At 34.0% G+C, this 23041-nt stretch overlaps 1 protein-coding gene across 1 annotated transcript in view; it reads left to right on the top strand.

The window, feature by feature from the left end:
* DZIP1 (DAZ interacting zinc finger protein 1) overlaps window positions 1-23041 on the top strand; it is a 108137-nt gene that overhangs the window by 58190 nt on the left and 26906 nt on the right. The window contains exons 10-13 of the mRNA XM_069828120.1: window positions 2065-2245; window positions 9957-10107; window positions 20152-20308; window positions 22192-22299. Coding sequence (XP_069684221.1) covers window positions 2065-2245; window positions 9957-10107; window positions 20152-20308; window positions 22192-22299 — 597 coding nt within the window. The remainder of the gene's footprint in view (window positions 1-2064; window positions 2246-9956; window positions 10108-20151; window positions 20309-22191; window positions 22300-23041) is intronic.

Raw genomic sequence — 23041 nt, 5'->3', positions numbered from 1 at the left:
CGTTAATTTCCATGCCACATATACAGGTTGAAATGTAAGTAATGTAATTAATTTCAGGGGGTTATTCTTTGAGATATTTCAAACAAAAAAATTTAATACAATTTTGCTCGTTTTTGCTTCCCTTTTGAGATAAAAATTGTTCTATATGAAACATTTCATAGCCTTTTTTGGGAATGCCATTGATTGAATCCCCAATAAAGTCACTTAATTTAAGAGAGCACTGTATTATGATATTAAATTATTGAAAGGATTTTAGTTTTGTCTTTTAAATGTGCAGAAATTTGACCCTAACAAATGTAACTTTTCATTCTCAAAAGAAATTTTAAAATGTTACATTTGTTTGGATCTTATTTCTGTATATTTAAAGGACAAATCTAAAATTTTTTTATTCATTTACTATCATAATACAAGGCTCTTTTAAATTGACTGTGCATGTTAGGAATTCTGTCAATGGCATTCCAAAAATACGCTATGAAATTTTTTATATGAAACAACTTTCATCTCGAAAAGGAAGCAAAAACGAGCAAAAATTGTATTCAACTTTCTTTGTTTGAAATATCTCAAAGAATAACCCCCTGTAATTAATTAATTACTTACGGTTCACCCTATATAATATGCTACTTTTAATATACACTTCAAAGTTGTCTAAGGAACACAGTATTTTTCTCTCAATGAAAAATCATAGGAGGTCTATTTGGTATATACGTATCATATACATGAGACATTGAGAGCAGAAGTGGTGTAAGTCAAAAATGGGTAATGAGGGTTAAAGTAAATATTCTGTAAAATACAGCGCAAAGTAGCAATTAATATTCCATTTATTTAAACTATTAGTAGTCAGTGGATAGCACGAAAGACATATTAATTGCTACTTTGTGCTGTATTTTACAGAATTTTTACTTTAAACCTCATTACCCAATTTTGACTTACACCACTTCTTCTCTGAACGGCTCACATGTAACTAACCATATATACGTATCATTACATAACTAGTAACAATATTGAATATTTTTTTCAGAACAAATAACCAGAATGAGAATTATTGTAAAGAAACAGTCATTGAATTGTGAAGTTCATAAAACCTTATCACTCTCAATTGTCAGTCCTTTTCCGACATCAGTAAGTGGTAGCATCTCCTCTTGTGTTAAGTACAGCTCGGCACCTTCTTGGCATTGACGAAATAAGATGGGAAATTTCATAAGAAAAAATAATCTTCCCTAGGAATGGCGCATAACATATCTTTTCAATAATGACATGGAATAAGCAGACATTAATCGAGACAAATGCAATAGTAGAACCCATTAAAATATATTAAAACATGACTTGTAAGACAAATAAAGGCAGAACTGAAAGTCTTTTGCTGCGTAATCAAAACTGCACAAGAGACACATGACACACGATTGCTTGGACGCAAGGACTGAGGTAAATAGGTATGCTGTATTATCTGGTAGGAACCAAATGGTAGCAATGTCACAGTTCGATCAATTGAAGCACTTAGTATCAGATCAAATGATGCACACCAAAAACAAAAGAAAGAAGTGTAGCCAGTACAAGCTTACAGGTCGATAAAGTGGATTTAGCCATTTTAAAGGCCCCAACTACTTCTTTCCTTTCTAACAAAATGAAAGCATATACGATCTTCATAAGCATTGTGTGTTCTATATTTAATCAGAAATGAGAAAGTCTAATCAAAATCTCTTTTGAATGGTGATGGATAATAATAATAATAATAATAATAATAATAATAATAATAATAATAATAATGATGATGATGATAATGATAATAATAATAATAATAATAATAATAATAATAATAATAATAATAATAATAATAATAATAGTCATCATGAAGATGTCATTAATATCGACTTTGTTACCATCATTGGTAAATCTTGATAGCATGCACTAGAATTCAATTTGTTGGATTTTCGTATGTAAAACACAATAACAAATAGTACCCTGGAACTCATGGAGTTCAATGGGCGAAACTCAGTTAAAGTATAGGACAGAATGTTATTCTGAATACAGTGAAGTGGTAAATAATTCTTGTGTGATTGTCCTCAGTCTGGAGGACGCCCTGAAGAAGAATCCTGAGATCATGGATAAGCTGAAGGAAGATCTGCGGGAACTCCTTGCCCGCAGATTGCGAGAGCTGGGTATTGACCCGGAGTGGAAGGGGATACCAGTGGCAACGTTCCAGCACAAGTTGGCAACTCTGAAGTATCAGCAGAAAATCACGGCCAAGGTAGTGCACCACTGTCATGAAGGCTGTAAAACTAACTCATCCTGTATTACTAATCATATATAGGCTACCGTACTTCTTGTATTTTTGCTGCCATCTTTTTTTGAGTAATTTTTAACAACTTCTATCTCCCGGGCCTTCTTCTTTTGTAAGATATTCAGCCTTATTCTTTTTTGTCACAGATCTTTCGATATCAACACACTTGAGAACACTGTGAGTTCATGTCTCCAGCAAGATAAAGCTTAAAATTATTACATAAAACTTCAAAATATCTTATCTCATTTCATTACAAAAGCTTCAATTCTATGTACATTTCAAGATAATAAATAATAATAATAATAATAATAATAATAATAATAATAATAATAATAATAATAATAATAATAATAAAAATAAATATATATAGGGTGTGCATGTGCGTGCGTATGGCATCTGGATTCTCATAGTGGCTTTTTAAAAAACTGGGACATTTGCAAATTTTTACTTTAAAAACCTGAGACATTGACCCCCTATAATAATAATAATAATAATAATAATAATAATAATAATAATAATAATAATAATAATAATAATAATAATAATAATAATAATAATAACAATAATAATAATAATCACATTACAGCAATAATTTTTAAGTCCAAGACATTAAGGCCATCAACACGTTTGCTGTTACCATTCTTGACACATTATTCATTTGGCGTAAATAAATGGACACAGACCTTATAAAAAGCGAGAGAGAAAGAATCACATTACCAGAGTTCAGAACATATCACACCAAAGCAGCCTTAGATACTAATCCTATTAGAATGGTAAAGTGGAAGAGGATTACCTAATGGATATCAACAAACTTCGCAACAAACAACTGAAAATCTCCAATCATACTTTAAAGATGATGCTTTACTAAGCCATAGTGAAGGCAGATGAAGTTTATACATCACTCAATTTGAACGATTCTAAAACAGACAAGCTTCATGACTTTAGACTTTGGATAAATGGACAAATAAAACACTTCACAGCAGATACTCTAATGAACTCAATAAAAAGAAATGTTGACGTAGATGCAATGAATATGAAATAGGCAGTTTCATGATTGCAATTTAGGGTCAGATAGTGCCCACCAAGATTCCAAAAATATGTAGTGAATGAACTTGGAATAAAAAATCAATGTAGAGTAAGTGGAGAAGCACCTGAAGCCATCCTACATTTATTAACTTAAGTCTGCATCAGATATTCTCCAAAGAAAGACTTGATTTAATTGGCAAGGATTATAACACCAAGAACTTGCAAGACATATCTGCTCACTCACTATACATATTTTGGAAAACTATTAAAAAAACCTATATTGGAAGTTAAGTACCTACAAATACAATACAACATGACACAAGCACCTGGACATAATGTTCGTAGATAAGGAAAACTAAAACCACTTGCGTAATTGATGTTGCTGCACACAACACACACAATCTTGAAAATCTGACTAACGGAATAAAATCTGGCACCAACAGTAACTCTGATTCCCAAATTTCTTCACAAGATATGCTCGATGAAAGGCTATTACCCACATGGAACATAATACCAATTTCATATTATTATTACTATTATTATTATTATTATTATTATTATTATTATTATTATGGCTGTCATCGTTAAGGGGGCACTAGCTAGACTTTAAGAGCTGCATGCTAGAAGAAGAAGAAGAAGAAGAAGAAGAAGATTATTATTATTATTATTATTATTATTATTATTATTATTATTATTATTATTATTATTATTATTATTATTATTATTATTATTATTATTATGGCTGTCATCGTTAAGGGGGCACTAGCTAGACTTTAAGAGCTGCATGCTAGAAGAAGAAGAAGAAGAAGAAGAAGATTATTATTATTATTATTATTATTATTATTATTATTATTATTATTATTATTATTATTATTATTATTCCGTGTCTTTTCGACTGTCATTTCTACTAACTACTGTTAACTATTTACTGCCATTTAGAGTTATTGTCAGAATTCTACAAATCACCAGGAAAACATACAGTAGCTTAAAGTCATAGGAATACTTGATAAATTACAACAATATAGACGAGAATAGCATGAACACCTATTAAGAAAGGATCACCAATGTATACCAAGAAGAATGTATAATTATCAACCCTGAGGAAAAAAAGAAGCATTGGACGACCAATGAAGAGATAGCTTGATCAGCCGTAAAATGCTTGATCTTGGAATAGGCAAATAATTGCCTAAACCATATACGCACTTGATGATGATGATGATGATGATGATGATGATGATGATGATGATGATGACTACACATCATTGCTTATACCAGATTATGTACTAGTACATTTCTCTTGAATAAGCAACATTCGCACATCTCAAACATTCAGTTACATGCCTGGGTGTTTCATAATGTGTCTTGTGGCCATGCCTGAACTCTGGGATTCAGTCTTCACAATTGATTATTGAAGAGATGAATCAAAGCTATCAGTGAAGTTCGTTGTCTGTTTGCAGCTAGAGTGGCAGTTTAATTTTACACAGTTTAATTTTAATTTTTAATCTCCGCCTTCCAGGCGCCCCAACCTCAGAAGTGGATTACAATTAAGCTACAGCCAGGAGAGAAGACCAGAAATGTCGAAAAGACAACCTGGTGGCATTGGATAAAAAAAAAAAATACGCAAAATGGCTTGAAAAGAAGTGTTACATATAAGTGTTAAAATAGTAAACAAAATCTAATTTAGTTTATTGCCTGCAGTCACGAATTGGATTGAATAAACGAAAGTCTAGATCAGGATTACCAAAATTGATAATGAAATACACTCCAAATGGAAGAAGAGAGTAGGGCCGACCCATGGAGAAAGTGACGGATGAATTCTAAGGCTAGAACAGTCCAACAGTGGTTTGAAAGCTTTGATGATGATGAAATACGTAAACAAACATAGCATCCCATCAAAAGACGCAATCCAATGTTCATTGAATTTTATAGCATTTATTAAGTTTTATGTCTGTAGAGATGGAATGAATTTAATAATGTTCTACATTAAATCAGTATGATAGTTTTAAGGGATGATAAATCTTGAAATTCACATTTTCTTAAATATACGGTAATCTAAATAAAGGTGTTTATACATGAGTTGTAAATAAAGTAGTGGCAACACTGATGAGAATGGGTCATACACATTCGCATGTGATACAAGACAACTGGTGATCATAGTTGGAGATATAGTCTATGTATTGAATGATAAAACCGGTTGCTGTGATAACAGATGTTTGTGCGTGGTTAAATGTAAGCACTATTTTTAACTGCTCTAAAGCATGTTTATTAAACTTGAGCAGCGATCGTGGATAAAAATTAAGGTAGTCCGTGGTAGAAATGCACGCCAATGTCATCAAGGGTTACTTGAAGCTTGTGGCAACGATGCACTATCATATCGGAAGGTTGCAAGGTGGGTCTCTGCTTTTCATACGGATAGGAATGAGATGGCACATGTGGCTTGCACAGGTCGCTCATCCATTTGTGACGAACAAGTGGAGTTAGTGCGAGGTTTCCTTGCCGTTGAGCATCGCTGGATTATACAAGAATTATCCATCGAGGTTGGACTCAGTCATCAAATTGTGTGGCACATCCTGAAGAAAAACCTCCATATGAAAAAAATTGCAGCATGCTGGGTTCCTCATAACCTGACAGAAGCACAGAAGTGGCACTGATATGCAATAGCTCAACTCCACCTACAGAGATACCACAACAAAAAGGACATATTTCCGCAATGTATTGTTGCCATTGATGAGACGTGGACACAGGCATATGAGCCTGAACTAAAGCGTCAGTCTAATGAATGGCACCACAAAGGATCATCACATCCAAAAAAAGTGGATATGAACCCTCTAGGGTGAAAGTCATGCTGATAATGGCATACAACAGTGAAGGTGTTACCACTAGCCATGTCGTACCTCAAGACCAAAATGTCAATGCAGCGTACTGCCAACATTTTCTCGAACACAACCTACGTCCAGCTGTGTGGCACAACGTCCACATTTCCTGAGAGACAATCCACCTTTCATCTTGCATGATAATGTGGAATTGCTACAGAGATGAGATTGGAAAGTATTGGAACATCCTTCGTATTCCCCTGACATGAGTCCTAGTGACTACGACTTGTTTCCAGGGTTGAAGGCAAGAGGTTTCCAGATATTGCATCAGTGCTATTCAACGGTTATCACAGATTTGGCAAAAGGTACAGAATCGCACTGGTGATTATATTGAAGGGATGTAAATGTATTTCCCATGTAAGTTCAATAATATGTTCATAATGTCTACGTGTATGTTGCCACTACTTTATTTACAACCCTTGTATGTGGGTACATTTTATTTTTGAAACAAAATGACAGCATAACATAAGTTTAAATGATTTAAGGAGCAGTCCACGATAAAATTAAGTTGGCTTTAATCAAACACGTCTTCCAATCTAAGTAGAATGTAATTTACCGCATGTCAATGCGAGGCATGGTTCTTAAGTTACTGACTCTGCACAAATGCTTATGACGTCATAGCAACTGAATTGGTGTGATTGCATAGTAGACCGAGAACATCCGCGAGTGCAGTGCTTTCTATTAAATAATCTCGCGCTGTAGTAAACATGAACAGAATTTCGGACTTAGTTATGATTATATGACGTGATATTTTGCTTTTCATTTAATCATGAAAACAGCACATACCAATGTTGTGGTTTTATGTAAGCGTATTTTCTTTTATATGAACGATTTTGAACTACAGTAGACTAAACAGAAGAAATTGTGGTGTTGTGTTTTTTCGTGTTCAGAGGGAGCAACAAAAACAGAACATGGAGAAGGGGTATCATTTCATGTATTTTCGAACAGAGAAAAGTTAGCGTAAAGATTTCAAACATGGGTGAAGAAAATCAGCAGAAAAGGTTTTACACCATCAAGAACTACTGTTGTGTGTTCCAGTCATTTCCATGAAACTGATTTTGAAGAATCGTCTCTACTAAAAATACGTTCAATAAAAGACAATAGAACTCCTATTAAAATGAAGAAAACTGCTGCCCCTTCCCTATTTTTGAAAGGAGAATCTCCCCAAGTTCTGATCTACGCGCTCCTCTGGTTATAAATGAAAGAAGGTCGTCAAAGAAGCAATAGCAAATTGCAGTGATGCACCTATAGCTGAAAATATTGACGTGTGTGTAGTTCTCGAGGAGGCTGAAAATTCACAGGAACCTAATATAAACAAAGTTGTGCAGTGTGAGATAGGTTGCGAGACGCTAAGAAATGTGTGTGGTGAATCAGATGTGGGGGAGTCAGAAACTGACTTAGACACATCTTTTCAAATAGAAGAAGAAACTTCAAATTCTAATTCATCAGGTTCCGAGGACGCTGCACATGAAACAGAAAGTAATATAGAGAGTCAAAAAGTGTTTTTTGTATTCTGGTCAGCGTTACAAATTTTGCTTCTCTTCTGCAATATTTGTCATTCCCCTTCTACAAATATTTGGTAGAAACAATAGGAACATTGCTGAAAGCTAATGCCCATAATTTGGAGTGGGAGTCCAAACCTAGGTGAAGCACAGCAGTCAGTTCTGCGTTATACTGGTGCGGTATATGGTACAAATTGTTTGAAAAATTTTCAACAACTTTACAACTATGTTTCAATGGCAAGACAACATTTTATCAAATAATTTCAAAATTCGTAGAACCAACAATCAGATGTAGTTATTTTCAGATTCATGAACAACTTATCAATTCCCTAAAAGATAAAAACATGTGAATCACGGTGATGGCGAATTTGACTCACCTGGTTACAGTGCAAAATATGTGACTTACAGTGTAAGGGACCTCGACTCAGATAAGATTATAGACTTCGTAGTTCTGCAAAAGGGCCTAATTGTAGGCGATCTTGAAACAGCAGCATGCGAAAAAGTTCTAGATCGCTTAAAAGAAAAATGAACATTTCCTCTTTCTGTCGGACTGCCATAGAGGAATTAGGAAATTGATAAGGACCAAATATGAATGGATGGACCATCAATTTGACATTTGGCACATGGCAAAAAGCTCATCTAAAAACCTTAAAGCCGCCACAAAAAACATACGAGATAATACAAATGTGGAAAGACACCATCATAAATCACCTATGGTGGTCATATGCTACATGTGAAGGTGATTCTGACGACTAGAAGACAGATTCATTTCTGTATTAAATCATGTTTGTAATATACACGAACAGGGAGGAACAGAACCATAATAAAAAATGTGCACACATTCACCCATACAATAGCAAGAGGGTATGGATCGAAACTGGATCCAGTGATTACAATGCTCTGAAAAAAGTTCTATGTAACCCTGCCCTTTTAAAAGACCTAAAGCAGACTAATCAATTTTGTCACACCAGCAAACTTAAATCATACCATAACGAGAGATTGCTTTACACTTCTAAGAGAAAACACTTTCCAATCACAAGAACTGTGATTGCGATAGTGGACCATAATTATAACGTGAAAAAAGACGTAACTGGCTTCAGACTGCAGTACTCTAAAGCCCCTAATTATGGGTGGAAGAGAAAACATACAGCTGGAAGGAAAATGCATGGAGTGAAGATATACAGAAAAATGTTTGGAATTACTTCATGGTTATCAACTGCCGCAATTCGATGATCCACATGTTTAGAGGTTCCCCCAAACATAGTATACGTGCCTAAACCATGCAACTCAAATATGACACAAGAGAATAAAATAAACCATGTACTAATTTATTGTTGACGTGAGATAAACACGTATTTGCAGTCCATTTATAATGAATATTACAATTGGAAGAAGGAATAGAGTGGTTATACCTTCATGTGTGGTAAATAAAATTGGAACAATATTTCCGGAACAGAATGGATTGTAGATGGGATTTAAACGGGAATCGAGTTTGGGTAAATTATTATTATTATTATTATTATTATTATTATTATTATTATTATTATTATTATTATTATTATTATTATTATTCTTACAGTATATGCATGAAGATCTTAAGTGTGTTAATAATAACTGACTGTAACATATGAATATGTATTTACTCGTTCTACACTGTATGTCAAATGGAACTACAACACAGTCTTATTAAGCGATCAGTGGTTATGACATCAGAGCTTGCAGTAAGACCTTTAATATTTCGCAAACTAAAAGGCGTAGAGAGATGCGACAAACGCTGTTAATCCAAGGATTACTTTAGTAAACATCCTATAATATAATCGAAATATAGAATTTTATCGTGGACTGCTCCTTTAATGTATTGTTGTTTTGATAAACATCGCAGTTTTATGGAATGAATTAACTACGACGATATTGAAACTTCAGTATATTACAATATAATTACAACTATAAATTTTCATAGATAAGGGCTATTACTAGATAACCATCGTGAATTTGGTATAACACTATGTTGTTTCACTACAGAATGGTCTCATTACTTATAGTGGTAGACAGCCAAACATGAAATTCTATGTCACGTGCATTTTTTTATTTATATTTGGTTTCATGCCTTAAGCTGAACAGAGATTAAGTGATGTGTCTAGCATAAAGTGCAAAAAATAAACAATTAAACTGTATAAATAAAAAGCACTGTAAGAACAAAGCCTGTTTCCATTAATATGTTTTTAATAAACCATTGAAATATATGCAAAATGCGTGAATCACACTTGCGTGTTACAGAGATTCAAGAACTTCTTCAGCATAAAGAAGCAGTTACAGGAGGAACTTGACAGACGCCTGGACAAAAGGAAGGCCAGCAAGCAGCTGCAGACTGAAAGGAAAGACGACCGGCGAAAGGAGAGCAGCAGGATGGCTGTCAAGAAATTTGTTGGTAAAGTCAAGACAAAGGCTCTCGATGTGCTGAAACGTTCAACAGGCAAGATTCGGCAAGCAAGAGAATGAAACAAAGCAAAATATTAGAACTAAATCTTAATTTTTGCACCTAGCTTATCGCACAAAATCACTGCAAATAAAATTTGATTTTGCACTAAAAACTGACAACTGCACAAATAGTAATACCAGGTTAATACAAAAGAAATAGACATTTTCAATGTTTTACAAATACAAAACGATTAAAGTTATCAGGAATCAATTTACACTGTTTTTTAAAGTAATTCAAGTTTACTTTGGGAACTCACAAATGTTCAATATAATCTTGTGTTACACGGCATACATCAAGGACATAGTCTGGTTCATCAAAAACCTGGTGTAACATATGAGTACCTACATCGACACTAGCCACAACAAACGTGATGCGTTGTTTAACTCACATAAATCACTAGGGGAAGTAAACATTATGTTTCACAAATCCTCAAAGAAAAAAGTCGCACTGTGCAAGATTGGGGCGCCTTGGTGGCCACCGTGTGAGAGCGCAGTTTTTGTCTGTTGCATGGCCAATTCAGCACTGTGGAAGTGTTTCGTCCAGATAACACCCTGTTGCCAGTCATCCTGTTGAAAGATGGAGTTCCCTCCTTCCCTATGCAGTTATACACTTGAGGCAGCTCCTCAACCTAACAGTGCAAAAAGGCATGTCAGTATCACACACAGTTCTTGTTTTATACAATATTGAAAATGTCTATTTCTTTTGTACTAACCTGGTATAATTAAACAAAGAAATGAAATGGCATGTAAAGGTTCCCATATACGCAAAGACTTGCCTGAAGATAAAACTATACAGATTTATTTCTTGGAGGTACCTAGTTATGTCTGAATTGGATGGTTGCCCATATATATGCTCAGATTTACCTCCTAGTCTTACAGTTCACCAAGAAGACGTAAGAGGTCGTTGAAGTTATTTCCCATAGAGAAATGCTATCACTCGAGAAATACTATTCCTCCATGGTTCTGCATTCATTTCTAAGTGATTCCTTAACGTCATTTTTAAATAGTATACTGTTGTAAGCGTTATTAAAATTTATTTGATTTTCCATGGAAAATATTTACACATTTCTATAAATTCTAAGAGAAATGAATGACAATAGTTCCTTAAAGTCCACACCTGTGCAGTAACGGTTAGCGCATCTGGCTGCGAAACCAGGTGGCCCGGGTTCAATTCCCAGTCAGGGCAAGTTACCTGGTTGGGGTTTTTTCTGGGGTTTTCCCGCAACCCAATATGAGCAAATGCTGGGTAACTTTCGGTGCTGGACTCCGGACTCATTTCACCAGCATTATTACCTTTTCACATGCTAAATAACCTAAGATGTTGATAAAGCATCGTAAAATAACCTACTACAAACAAGTTCCTTAAATCTGAACTTTCATAGCTTGCCACCATTTCACCACAGAGAACTGCAAAACGTAACAATGAAATCTCGACCAGATGCTCGCAGTATCGTTTGCTTCTATGCTTACTTTTTCTACCGCTTGAGAGTTTAGGTACAGCTTACAGGATTACAATTTTTGGAAATAATCAACATTTTTTTCCTCCATTACTGTATCTTGTACAATAATGAAAATTGGTATGTGTAAAACACTGTCCTTCTGCTATATGAAAAAAATATTTTTTACGATTAAAAAAAATTATTTATATATTTTTTCAAAATTCAAAATGGTGGCAGTTCACTGTGCAGTGATGAAGCTTTTCCCTCATAACTCATAAACTTTTTCATGTTCTCTCTCTTCTATTTTATTGCTGAAACTCATGTTTAAAATATCATGCTCTTTCAACTACATTCCTTAATAAATAATATATTTTTTTTTATTTCTTGTTAGAAGAAAATAGTAATATTTGACCATTTTTTTTTATGAATTTATTTTTATCAGACAATCTATCAAAGGTAGAGAAGTGATTTTGCATATGACATGCATACATACACACAAAAATTTTCATCACAGAATGTTGGATAGTTTTTTAGTTTTTTTAATTTTGAAAAAAAAAAAATATATATATATATATATATAAATATTTTTTTTAAATCGTAAAAATATTTTTTTCATATAGCAGAAGGACAGTGTTTTACACATACTAATTTTCATTATTGTACAAGATACAGTAATGGAGGAAATAAATGTTGAATATTTCCAAAATTTTACTGTTGTAAACTGTACTTAACTCCTTAATTTGAAGACCTCTACAGTAGGAAAATTTCAAGCAGTCCTAAAGTCTGAAGACTTTCTCAAGGTCAAAAGCCTTGATACTTTTCGCCCATATACGAGGAGACTTGCCTGTGGAATTAGGTTTGACAGGTAAGTCTTAGTATGTATAAGGCCCTTAACACTTCCTGTCTGAGTAAATATGTCTGTCAGAGAAGATTATTTTATAGATCACTGATCATTCGTATTTAGTAGATCCTTTCACTCCTTGGTGGAACATAGGGCATAAATGAGAGCTCTCCATCTGACCCAATTGGCTGCCGTAGCTTTAGTCTCAGTTCATGTTTTTCCTACCTCTTTGTCCACCTCTTTGTTTACAGATCTCCTCCACGACCCTCTTGGGCATCCCACCTTCCGAACACCCTGGGGATTCCACTCCAAAGACTGTTGTTCAATTGCATCTGTCAGCTTTCTTAAAGAATGACCAATCCACTTCCATTTACGTCTTTTAATTTTAATTTCAATGGGTTCTTCATTGGCTAGTTTCCATAAATTTTCATTGCTTATTACCAGAGACCGGAAGTTTAGGAATTATGAATCATTAAAATAGCCAGGCAAAAAGGCATCATAAACAGCTAAAATAGGCAGGCAAAAAGGCATTATAAATAGCTAAAATACCCAATAAAAGGCAATTGCAAAAACCTTGCACTAGACCCATTTATTTACTAGATTACACTATTCAATAACTCTATCGCCATATTTTAAAGAACTTTAAAGCTTTAAACAAAATGCTAGTGTTGTACTTGACAAAAAAATGAAAGTGTTTTTAAAAGGCCTATGTATTGCAATGCCTTATTCGTTGCACACGACAACGAAATACTCTTTTAAGTTCTCTGGGGCATGTTGAGTCTCCTGTCAGATAACACATATTTCATATGAGAAAATGACCTCTCAACTTCGACAGAGGTTATTGGAGCAAATCTAAAACATAGCATCATTGTAGGATCCATTTTAACTGCAATAGAATTGTCACCTTGTAGAATTTTTTAAATGTTTCTAAGTTTATCAAGATCACAATTTTTCGAAAACATATTTTTACACTTTTCCCTAACTAATGAACCCCGTTTCCCTGGTACACTGTCCATTCTTTGCACTGCATCATCTACAGTTTTCACTTACTTCGTCAAAGGCTGCCCTTTGTCTTGGAAGCTGGCAGATCACTTGTGGCAGGAAACCAAACTCGGCCGTAATGAAAGTTAAATCATTTTTCACTTTCGAAGAATTGAGAAGTTTCTTGGCTGCTACAATTGAAGATGCTTCATCCTCCAGAGCGTTCTCATCTCAGTTATAGTCAGGAAATTTGAAGCATAGTAAAGTGCCGCTGAGACCCATGTCCCCCATCTTGTTATGATAGGTTTGGGGGGCAGAGGTATATTTGGTGCAATGGATTTAAATGTCAGAATTCTTGATGGGGCTTTCAGAAAGATTTTAATACTAGAAATCAAATTATCGACAGCCGAAACAAGCATCGTATCTCTTCTGACACTCCGTGAAAGCCATGTGCTACGCAGGTCACGTGAAGCATGTTTGGAAATAGCACTTTTAAAGTTATTCCAGCCTTTTTCATGTGTGGTGCAGTGTCACTGATGAAAAGTAACACGTTGTCGTATTGAATTTCTTCAGGCCACAATAACTGTAATGAATTGGTGAATGATAGTTGAATTGTTAACTTTCTCCAGACACTCTGTTGTAAGCAGGAATGGTTTCATTGATTCATCTTCTGAAGGATCTAATGGTCCAACAATGATATTGACAATGAAACGACCCATAGGATCAGGTGACTCGTCGATAGAAATCCAGATCTTCTTATTTTTAATTTTATCTTGAATGATTTTCATTGTGTCGTCGTAATAATCGTTTAAGTAACATTTTCGCAAACTTGACTCACTAGGCGCAGATTCGTTCGTATACTTCTCCAAAAACTGTTTTAATGTAGGATTCTGTAATTTCCACAAAGGGACTTGGGCAGCAAGAAAAGCTTTACATAAGTGGAATGCAAATTGAGATTTTCGTCTCGATATTGCAATTATTGTTGGAAGCAAAGAAATCTTCTTCCAGTAGCCTTGGAAAGTGCATTTTTGTGTTTGGTTGTACTGATATGTTGCGATATGAAATATTTCTTTTCGCAGTTCACTGACTGCTCACACATTTTGCATGTAAATACTTTACCGTCAGTACAAAATATGTCGGATCCAAAAGTATTAATGTAACTTTGCAATTTACTGTGTAAAGAAATTTCAGCATCTTTCTGCTTGCTACAACAACGTCGCAATGAAAACTGAAAGAAAAATAACCGTTAAAAATGACGTTAGACCTGCACTCATTGTTGCCTTGTCAAATAAACACAAGCGATAATTAAAATGCTTACTGTTATACATTTTTGCATGGCAACACTTATTGTTGCAAAGAGAATATGAACTGACTGAAAGACAATAATATACATTTGGTGACGTCACTTTCATTGTAGCGGTTATAGAAATAAATTAAAATATACCTGTAGGCAATTTTTAATAATAAATTAATAAATAATAGATAAATAATCAAATAAAGGCAAAAAAAAAATTATTTTGTAAATTAGGCATTTATATTAAAAAAGGCAGAAAAGGGCAACATAAAACTGTGACGTTTCAATCACCAAGATATAATTCGTACAGATTTACTTTCAAAATGAAGATAGATTTAACACATTTAAAAAGGCATTCTGCCAAAGTTCCAGTCTCTGCTTATTACTATTGGCTAATAAATATTTAAAATTCTTCTCAGAGATCTGTTTATAAAGGTTTGCAATTTTGTATTAAGAATATTACTAGTTAAACAAGTTTCAGACCCATACAAGAGTACACCTTTTACATTGCTTCTGAAAATTTTTAATTTTGTACTTTTAGAGATGTACTTATTTTTCCAAATAGGATAAAGTTAGACGAATATGGAATGTACTCTCTTTATTCTATTAATAACATCATCAAAATATGTTCCACCAGTTTGGCTAACTGTACTCCCGAGATAAGTGAATGAAGAAACTGATTCTATTGCCTTATTTCCAAACATTTGTTTTCTATTAGCCTTAGAATTTATGCACAGCTCTTTTGTTTTTTCAATATTTATTTTCAAGCCTGCTGGACCAGAAATGTTATGCAAATCAGAAACTTTTCCTTGCATATGCTCAAAGTGTTGAGCCAGAAGGCAGATATCATCAGTGTAGCCAAAGTCCTCAAGCCTTTCAAAAACATTTCAGCTGATGCCCCGAGGAGGATCTTCAGTGACTTTTATTGTGATGTCATCCAGAACCAATATAAAGATTCGTAATTAAGCAAAGATCATTTTAAGAATTTATCTGAAATTCTTAACCACTGAAGTTGTTCATCTTCTTGAAAGGGGAAAACAAATTTCCTTCAAATGAATATACAACACTAAATTAATAAGTTTTCATTTTTCTTCGACTATATCCATTACAAATGTTCAAGAAAATATTCTTTGTGGCAACTTTTCAAGTGGTCAGTACACATTTCCGAGTTTTGCGGCTCCACTAGAGGATTCTGTATTGTATTGTATTGTATTTATTAACATTCCATGGTATTCATACATGCTTACAGCTAGAATATGGAACAAGTCAAAAAACTTAATACTATTATAAAATCTTAATTTATAGTCACAGTCTAGATGAAATATATACAGACGAGATTTACAATATAGTCTACTAGTACAACACATAGTTTTAGTATCAATTTCATGAAGTGTTATTGAATGTCATGAATTCACTTACAGAATAGAAGGCGTGAGAAATTAGGTACTTCTTTAATTTGGCCCTAAATAATTTTATGTTTTGAGTTTCATTTTTTATATCGATAGGGAGGCTATTAAAAATTTTTACTGCCATATAACGCACTCCTTTTTGATAGCACGATAGACTTGCCGATGGAGTATGAAAGTCATTTTTTTGACGTGTATTTATGCTATGAACTGTTGAATTAGTTACAAAGTTTTCATGATTACATACGAGGAAGACTATTAATGAAAAGATATACTGACAAGCCATGGGCATTATTTGTAGTTTTTTTAAAATAGTCCTACACGATTCCCTAGATTTGGCACCTACTATTATTCTAATTACTCTTTTTTGTAATAAAAATATATTGTTACTATCTGTGGAATTTCCCCAGAATATTATTCCAAAACTCATTACCGAGTGGAAGTATGCAAAGTATATTGTTTTTAAGGTATTGATATTTACTATCTTTTGCATAGATCTAATAGCAAAACAAGCTGAATTTAGTTTGGGGGTAATTTCTTTAATATGATATTTCTAATTTAACACATTATCGATTTTTAAGCCAAGAAATTTGGTTGTTGTTGTTTCTAATAGGGATCTATTGTTAATTATTGCGCTAGAAATTTGCGACATTGAATTTGGACAGGATTTAAATTGAATTATGTTAGTTTTGTTACAATTTAATACTAATTTATTGACTGAGAACCAGTCACATATTTTGAAGAGAATTTCCTCTGTTGAAGATTGGAATGTGTTTGAGTTATTGGCTGTAATTACTATACTTGTGTCATCTGCAAATAATATGAGATGACCTACATCTTTTATAAGGGGGGCAAGATCATTTATGAAGACTAGAAAAAGTAGGGTACCTAATATTGATCCTTGAGGAATTCCATTATTAATAGTTCCCCATGTCGATGTAGATTTCATAGTTGTATTGATTTCAACTTTCTGTTTCCTATCTATGAGATATGAGTGAAACCATTGGTGTTTCTGTTTCAGTATAGACTTAGAATGAGAGAAATAACAGGAGGGCTTTTGTAGGCCATCCATTTTCCATTCACACAAATAGTGAAATAGTTCCAACGCAATTTACTAGTTATTTCAAATATTGGTATATGAAGCAAAGCTCACAACTTCTCTTAGAAACGTCTGATAACTTCTCTTATCACTATGCATAGAATGACAATGTTCCTATTTAAATTTTGTTGAATTTTTTTAAATTTTAGTTTTAACTTTTTGACTCTTAGGTGGTGTGCAAGACGAAAATAAATCTCATGCTGATCATTCTAATACTTCAATACAGTAGAATCCCAAGTATCCGCCACTTTGTTACAGATTACCCAATTATTTCTTGCATTTTTTTTTCAGCAATGCAGCCACAGACCATCTCATTCAGCTCCTGGCTGGGAACTTGCACATGAGCCATGCATGCTTGACTGGCCTAGATTGCACCATTATTGATCCATAACCTCCCATGTATTTCTAGTAATATACACTGGGTGAACAACGAATTAGGAGTTTTGTTATTCTAATCTTATTTTACAAATTTTCAAGATCATTATTCCCACTAGTACATCTATTTATGTGGAAATTAATGTAAAAATTCATTGTTATCTCTCTAGCATCTCTTAGCGCTTTCTGATTGAGCTCACAGACTGTGTTAATTGTCAACAAGTGGTGTTGAAACATGTCTCCAGGTTTCTGCCCAGTGACAGTTTTGATAATGAATTTTATTTGAAGACAGATTAGTTAATAATCCAGGACACTTGGAATCATATAAGTTTCCAGAATATATCTAGACACCTGGGAACTTTTCTTCTTCAAGGAAAATTCCTAAAAGCTGAACCTGGGAACTGAACCTAGGATGTCCAGATCTTGAAGCCATGCTGACCACCAGACCACAGAGGCAGTCAAAAAATGAATATGAAACATTCCTTTTGACATGATTATGATGATAATTTAATTATTTGACACTAGAGAGCTTTGAGGTTTGATATATGAAAATAGTAAATATAAATTTAAATGAAGTCATAAAATACAACTTTTTTTTTTAATTCCTAATTCGTTGTTCTTATATTGTACTTAATTTTGTCTATAGTGTGGAGGTCATGTTGCTTCGCAGGACAATAGATATTAGAGCACAAATAATACCCAATTAATACACAATGTTTCGATGCATGATGAAACAAAAATTGGCATACAGTATGTGCTGTAACTGCAAGCAGAACTATAAGGTCCACATCATTTGAAGAGGCGCACTATTAGCTGAATGACTAGTATGTCGACTTTTCACTCTAGTAATTCAGGTTCGAATTCCGGTGAGTCCAAGTGGAATTTGTGATGGACGAAGATGGTGCTTGGTGGTAGTTTTTGCAAGGTACTCCAGTTTCTCCTATTGGCTTTCCACCATTGTTCCATTAATCATCATACAGAGCTATGTAGTTCGCCTTCTAAGGTGTATAGAGGTCAACGCCCAAAGTGGCAAAAAATAACTAGTTTTGGTGCATCACTCATAGATGGCGATGTATAGGTGAATGGCACAAAGTCAAAAATCTGCCATTAGCTAGAAAAAAATTTTGAAGATACAGTAAATTCAGAAGGGTAGCATGCATAAATACACCTTTCTTTTTCTTTTTTAATTGAGACAAAATGCATATTTTCAACAAGATTCTACCACATCACACATTGCACATTGATGTCCTCAAGCGTTGCGGATGGGAGGTATACGAGGAAATCCACTGCGTTTCATCCTTAGATTCGAACAGAAGAGCAGATATTGTAGCCATCCATAGGACTCAATCTAAGGGAATAATTCTTGATCCTACAATCCGGTTTGAGAGGGATGCCCTGCAGGCACAACACGTTGATGAGGAGAAGAAATCCATTTATGAGTCCTGCATCACATACCTAAGTGAGAAATATAACCTTCCCACTAGTCAGTGGAGTGTTTCTGGTCTTTTGTTTGGTGCGCATGGCACACTTCCTAAATTCACATGGAATATTTTAAAAGCACTCAGTCTCCGATTTTTTGAAATTCAAAAAATTTTATTGGATATTCTTAAGGATTCAATCCAAATATTAACATTACATTTTTATTTTGGTCACTGATGATTCTATTGGGTTTGCATTTCTCTGGATGTTTTACTAAACTATTCCTGTATTTAATCTTTTTGTCTTTCTAAATTATTCTGTAGTGCTTTTATTCTAGATCTTTATGGTCACCCTCATTGAGGGCAGATTTTTTGTTAAAAATAGTGTTGTAATTAATAAGGGAAATTTTTGATATCTAGAGAGTTATAGCTACACATCCCCCAAGCCGTACTATGTGCAACTGTTATTTACTCGTGAGAAACTCTAACATTTTAAAATTTCTTTGCAGAACGAAAAGTTAAATTTGTTTGACTGAAATTTCTACACATTTAAAGGACAAAACTAAAACTCTTTCAATCATTTATTATCATAATACACTGCTCTCTTAAACTGACTGAGCATATTAGGAATTAAATCAATGGCTTTTCCAGAACATACCATGCAATGTTTCATATAAAACAAGTTTTATCTTGAAAAGGAAGCAAAAACAAACAAAATTGTATTAAACTTTTTTGTTTGAAATATCTCAAGAATAGCCTACCTGAAATTAATGACATTACTTACGGTTCACTCTGTATATTACTTAATATTCATATTATTTTATAGAAGACAAAAATACAACTCCATACGTTTGTGAAATAAGTCTCTAATGTCACAAACGAGCAGAAAACATCAAACTTTGAACTTAACAGCATAGTCTGTTGAAAATTCCACAAATGTTTAATTTTTACTGAAGAACCCCAAAACATCCAGATAGAATTTTAGGACTTTACGAACAATATACGCTGTTATGTAGTAAGCATTCTAGTTTGTGATGGAATCTGTGCATAGCATTTTTATCATGAAATCCACCTCAAAATAGGTGTAACTTTTATGCAAGATGCCACATTTTTGGGACTGAATGCACTCTTTTCTGCATAGGGAGACATCCAACACAACGAGTGCACACAGTTGTCAAGACTGACAAGCAACATACTGCATCTGCATCCCCACAGGTGAAGAAATCTGCTACAGATAGCACTAAAATGAACAAGAGGACTGCAGCTAGTGGTAGTAAGACCAGGAGGCCCAATACAAGGTACTGCTGTTAATTTCACAATTAATGGAAACAGACTCTGTAGTGGTGTGAATGTTTTACTTTGGATCTTTAAAACAATATTGTATAATGTCATTCTTTAATGGAAACAGACTTTGTAGTAGTGTGAATGTTTTACTTTGCATCTTTAAAACAATATTGTACAGTGTCATTCTTAAACTACATACTGTCAGACAAGCAGGCAGTGTAATGGTAGCAGCCCTCCTCCTGCCCAGGAAATATGCAGCATGACTTTGGGCAATAAAACATACCTGGATCATGCTTCTAAAGAAAATCGTGTATTGATAAGTTATGTGCTCTTCAGGTTCGGATAAGCAATGTTTTGTGTCATTTCAGTTCGAAAAACAAGATGGTGTGTTACGAACTGGATGAATATCGTTGTTAATGTATTAATAAAAACCCATTTTGCGTGCTTTTCTAATGAAAGTTACACTGCTATGTTTTGCAGTTGGAATAATAGTCGTTTCCAGTATGCAGCTTGCTTGCAAATTGTTGTATAGTTTAAAAATGACACTGTTATTCATATATACGGGGAACTGTAAGTAATGTCATTAATTTCAGGATGTTATTCTTTGAAATATTTCAAACAAACAATAAATTTTAATGGAATTTTGCTCGTTTTTGCTTCCTTTTCGAGATAAAAAGTGCTTTACTTACTTACAAATGGCTTTTAAGGAACCCACAGGTTCATTGCCACCCTCACATAAGCCCGCCATCCGTCCCTATCCTGTGCAAGATTAACCTAGTCTCTATCATCATATCCCACCTCCCTCAAATCCATTTTAATATTATCTTCCCATCTATGTCTCGGCCTCCCAAAGGTCTTTTTCCCTCTGGCCTCCCAATTAACACTCCGTATGCATTTCTGGATTTGCCCATATGTGCTACATGCCATGCCCATCTCAAACGTCTGGATTTAATGTTCCTAATTATGTCAGGTGAAGAATACAATGCGTGCAATTCTGCGTTGTGTAACTTTCTCCATTCTCCTGTAACTTCATTCCTCTTAGCCCCAAATATTTTCCTAAGAACCTTATTCTCAAACACCCTTAACTTCTGTTCCTCTCTGAAAAGAGTCCAAGTTTCACAACCATACAGAACAACTGGTAATATAACTGTTTTATAAATTCTCTTTATATGAAATATTTCATAGCGTGTTTTGGGAAAGCCATTGATTCAATTTCCAATATGCTCAGTCAATTTAAGAGAGCAGTGTATTGTGATATTAAGTGATTGAAAAAAAATTAGTTTTGTCCTCTAAATGTGCAGAAATTTGATCCAAACAAATGTAACTTTTCGTTCTGCAAAGGAATTTAAAAATGTAACATTTGTTCAGACCAAATTTATGCATATTTAAAGGACAAAAATAAAATTATTTCAATCATCATAATACTCTGATCTCTTAAACTGATTGAGCATATTGGGAATTAAATCAATGGCTTTCCCTGAACATGCCATGAAAATAAATGTTTCATATAAAACAATTTTTATCTCGAAAAGGAAGCAAAAACCAGCAAAACTCTATTAAACTTTTTTGTTTGAAATGTCTTAAAGAATAACATGCTAAAATTAATGACATTACTCACGGTTCACCCTGTATATTCTCTGCAGAATCTGAAGTAATCCTCAGTAAATGTTCTCAACTGTCATTAAGCTGAAAACAGAATGATATCGTGAGTGTGTTCCCTGCCTTTTTGTGTCTAGGGAGAACTGGTGAATTAAGAATGTATTTGTTCGTGTGGCTAGGTACAACAGCTAAAGAATGAGACAGAAGAGGAAGAGAAGGGAAGGACCAGGAGAGAGGGAGCAATGAAGGCGAGAGTTAAAAGAATGGACTATTTTACTAGAAGATTTTGTCTTTACAGGTCTGCAGGGCAAACTTCTGCTAAAAAGGCCAAAGTAGTCACTTCTACACCTTTGAAGAACCAAACAATAGTTACTGCTATATCGCCAAGAGGAAGCATTTTAAAAGGGTAAAGAAATACAGTCGAAACCATTTATAGTGACATTGCTTTTAATGATGTATTGGCTATAACGGCAAAATCTAACGTTCCCGTCTGAATAATATTTATTTATTTATTTATTTATCTATTTATGTCCATAACAGGGCAAAACCCCAATTACATATATATAAACACTGTATTTAAAAAAATCGCTTAGTATGACATCGTTTATTACGACTTATCGTATAAAACGACGTATTTTTATCACATTTTCAGAGAAATTTATCGGGTATAACATCCAGTGTTGATTTTTGTTTGGTATGTATAGTAGCCTCGTTTAATTATTAGGCAGCGGCATTCCTTTTAAGATTTGTAGGTCTTTATTGCATGCACCGATAATAAAATGAAAATGCGACGTTGTCACGTCTTGTTTGTTGCTGCTATATATTAATATAACATGAAGTATTGGAGCGGCCTTCAAAAGACTTGACGACAATGGACAGCGCTACATAATTTAAATTATTGAAACTACAAAGCTTCCGTCCATACACTCCGCATAGAGTATTGGAGCAGCCTTCAAAAGATTTGACAATGGACAGCGCGACATAATTAAAATTATTGAAACTACAAAGCTTCCGTCCTCTTTGACACCACTAGCCTACTAATTGAACGTGGCCACTTTACTTGGGGATTACTGACAACAATGTAATGCTTATTTTCAAACTCTTGTTTTCAGTTAGATTGTAGATTTCAAATCAGTAGTCTGTTAAAC

Source organism: Periplaneta americana, chromosome 1 (assembly GCF_040183065.1).
Source record: "Periplaneta americana isolate PAMFEO1 chromosome 1, P.americana_PAMFEO1_priV1, whole genome shotgun sequence".
NCBI classification, from domain to species: domain Eukaryota; kingdom Metazoa; phylum Arthropoda; class Insecta; order Blattodea; family Blattidae; genus Periplaneta; species Periplaneta americana.
Note: the sequence above shows the minus strand (reverse complement) of the source record. Positions and strands in the feature narration are given on the sequence as shown.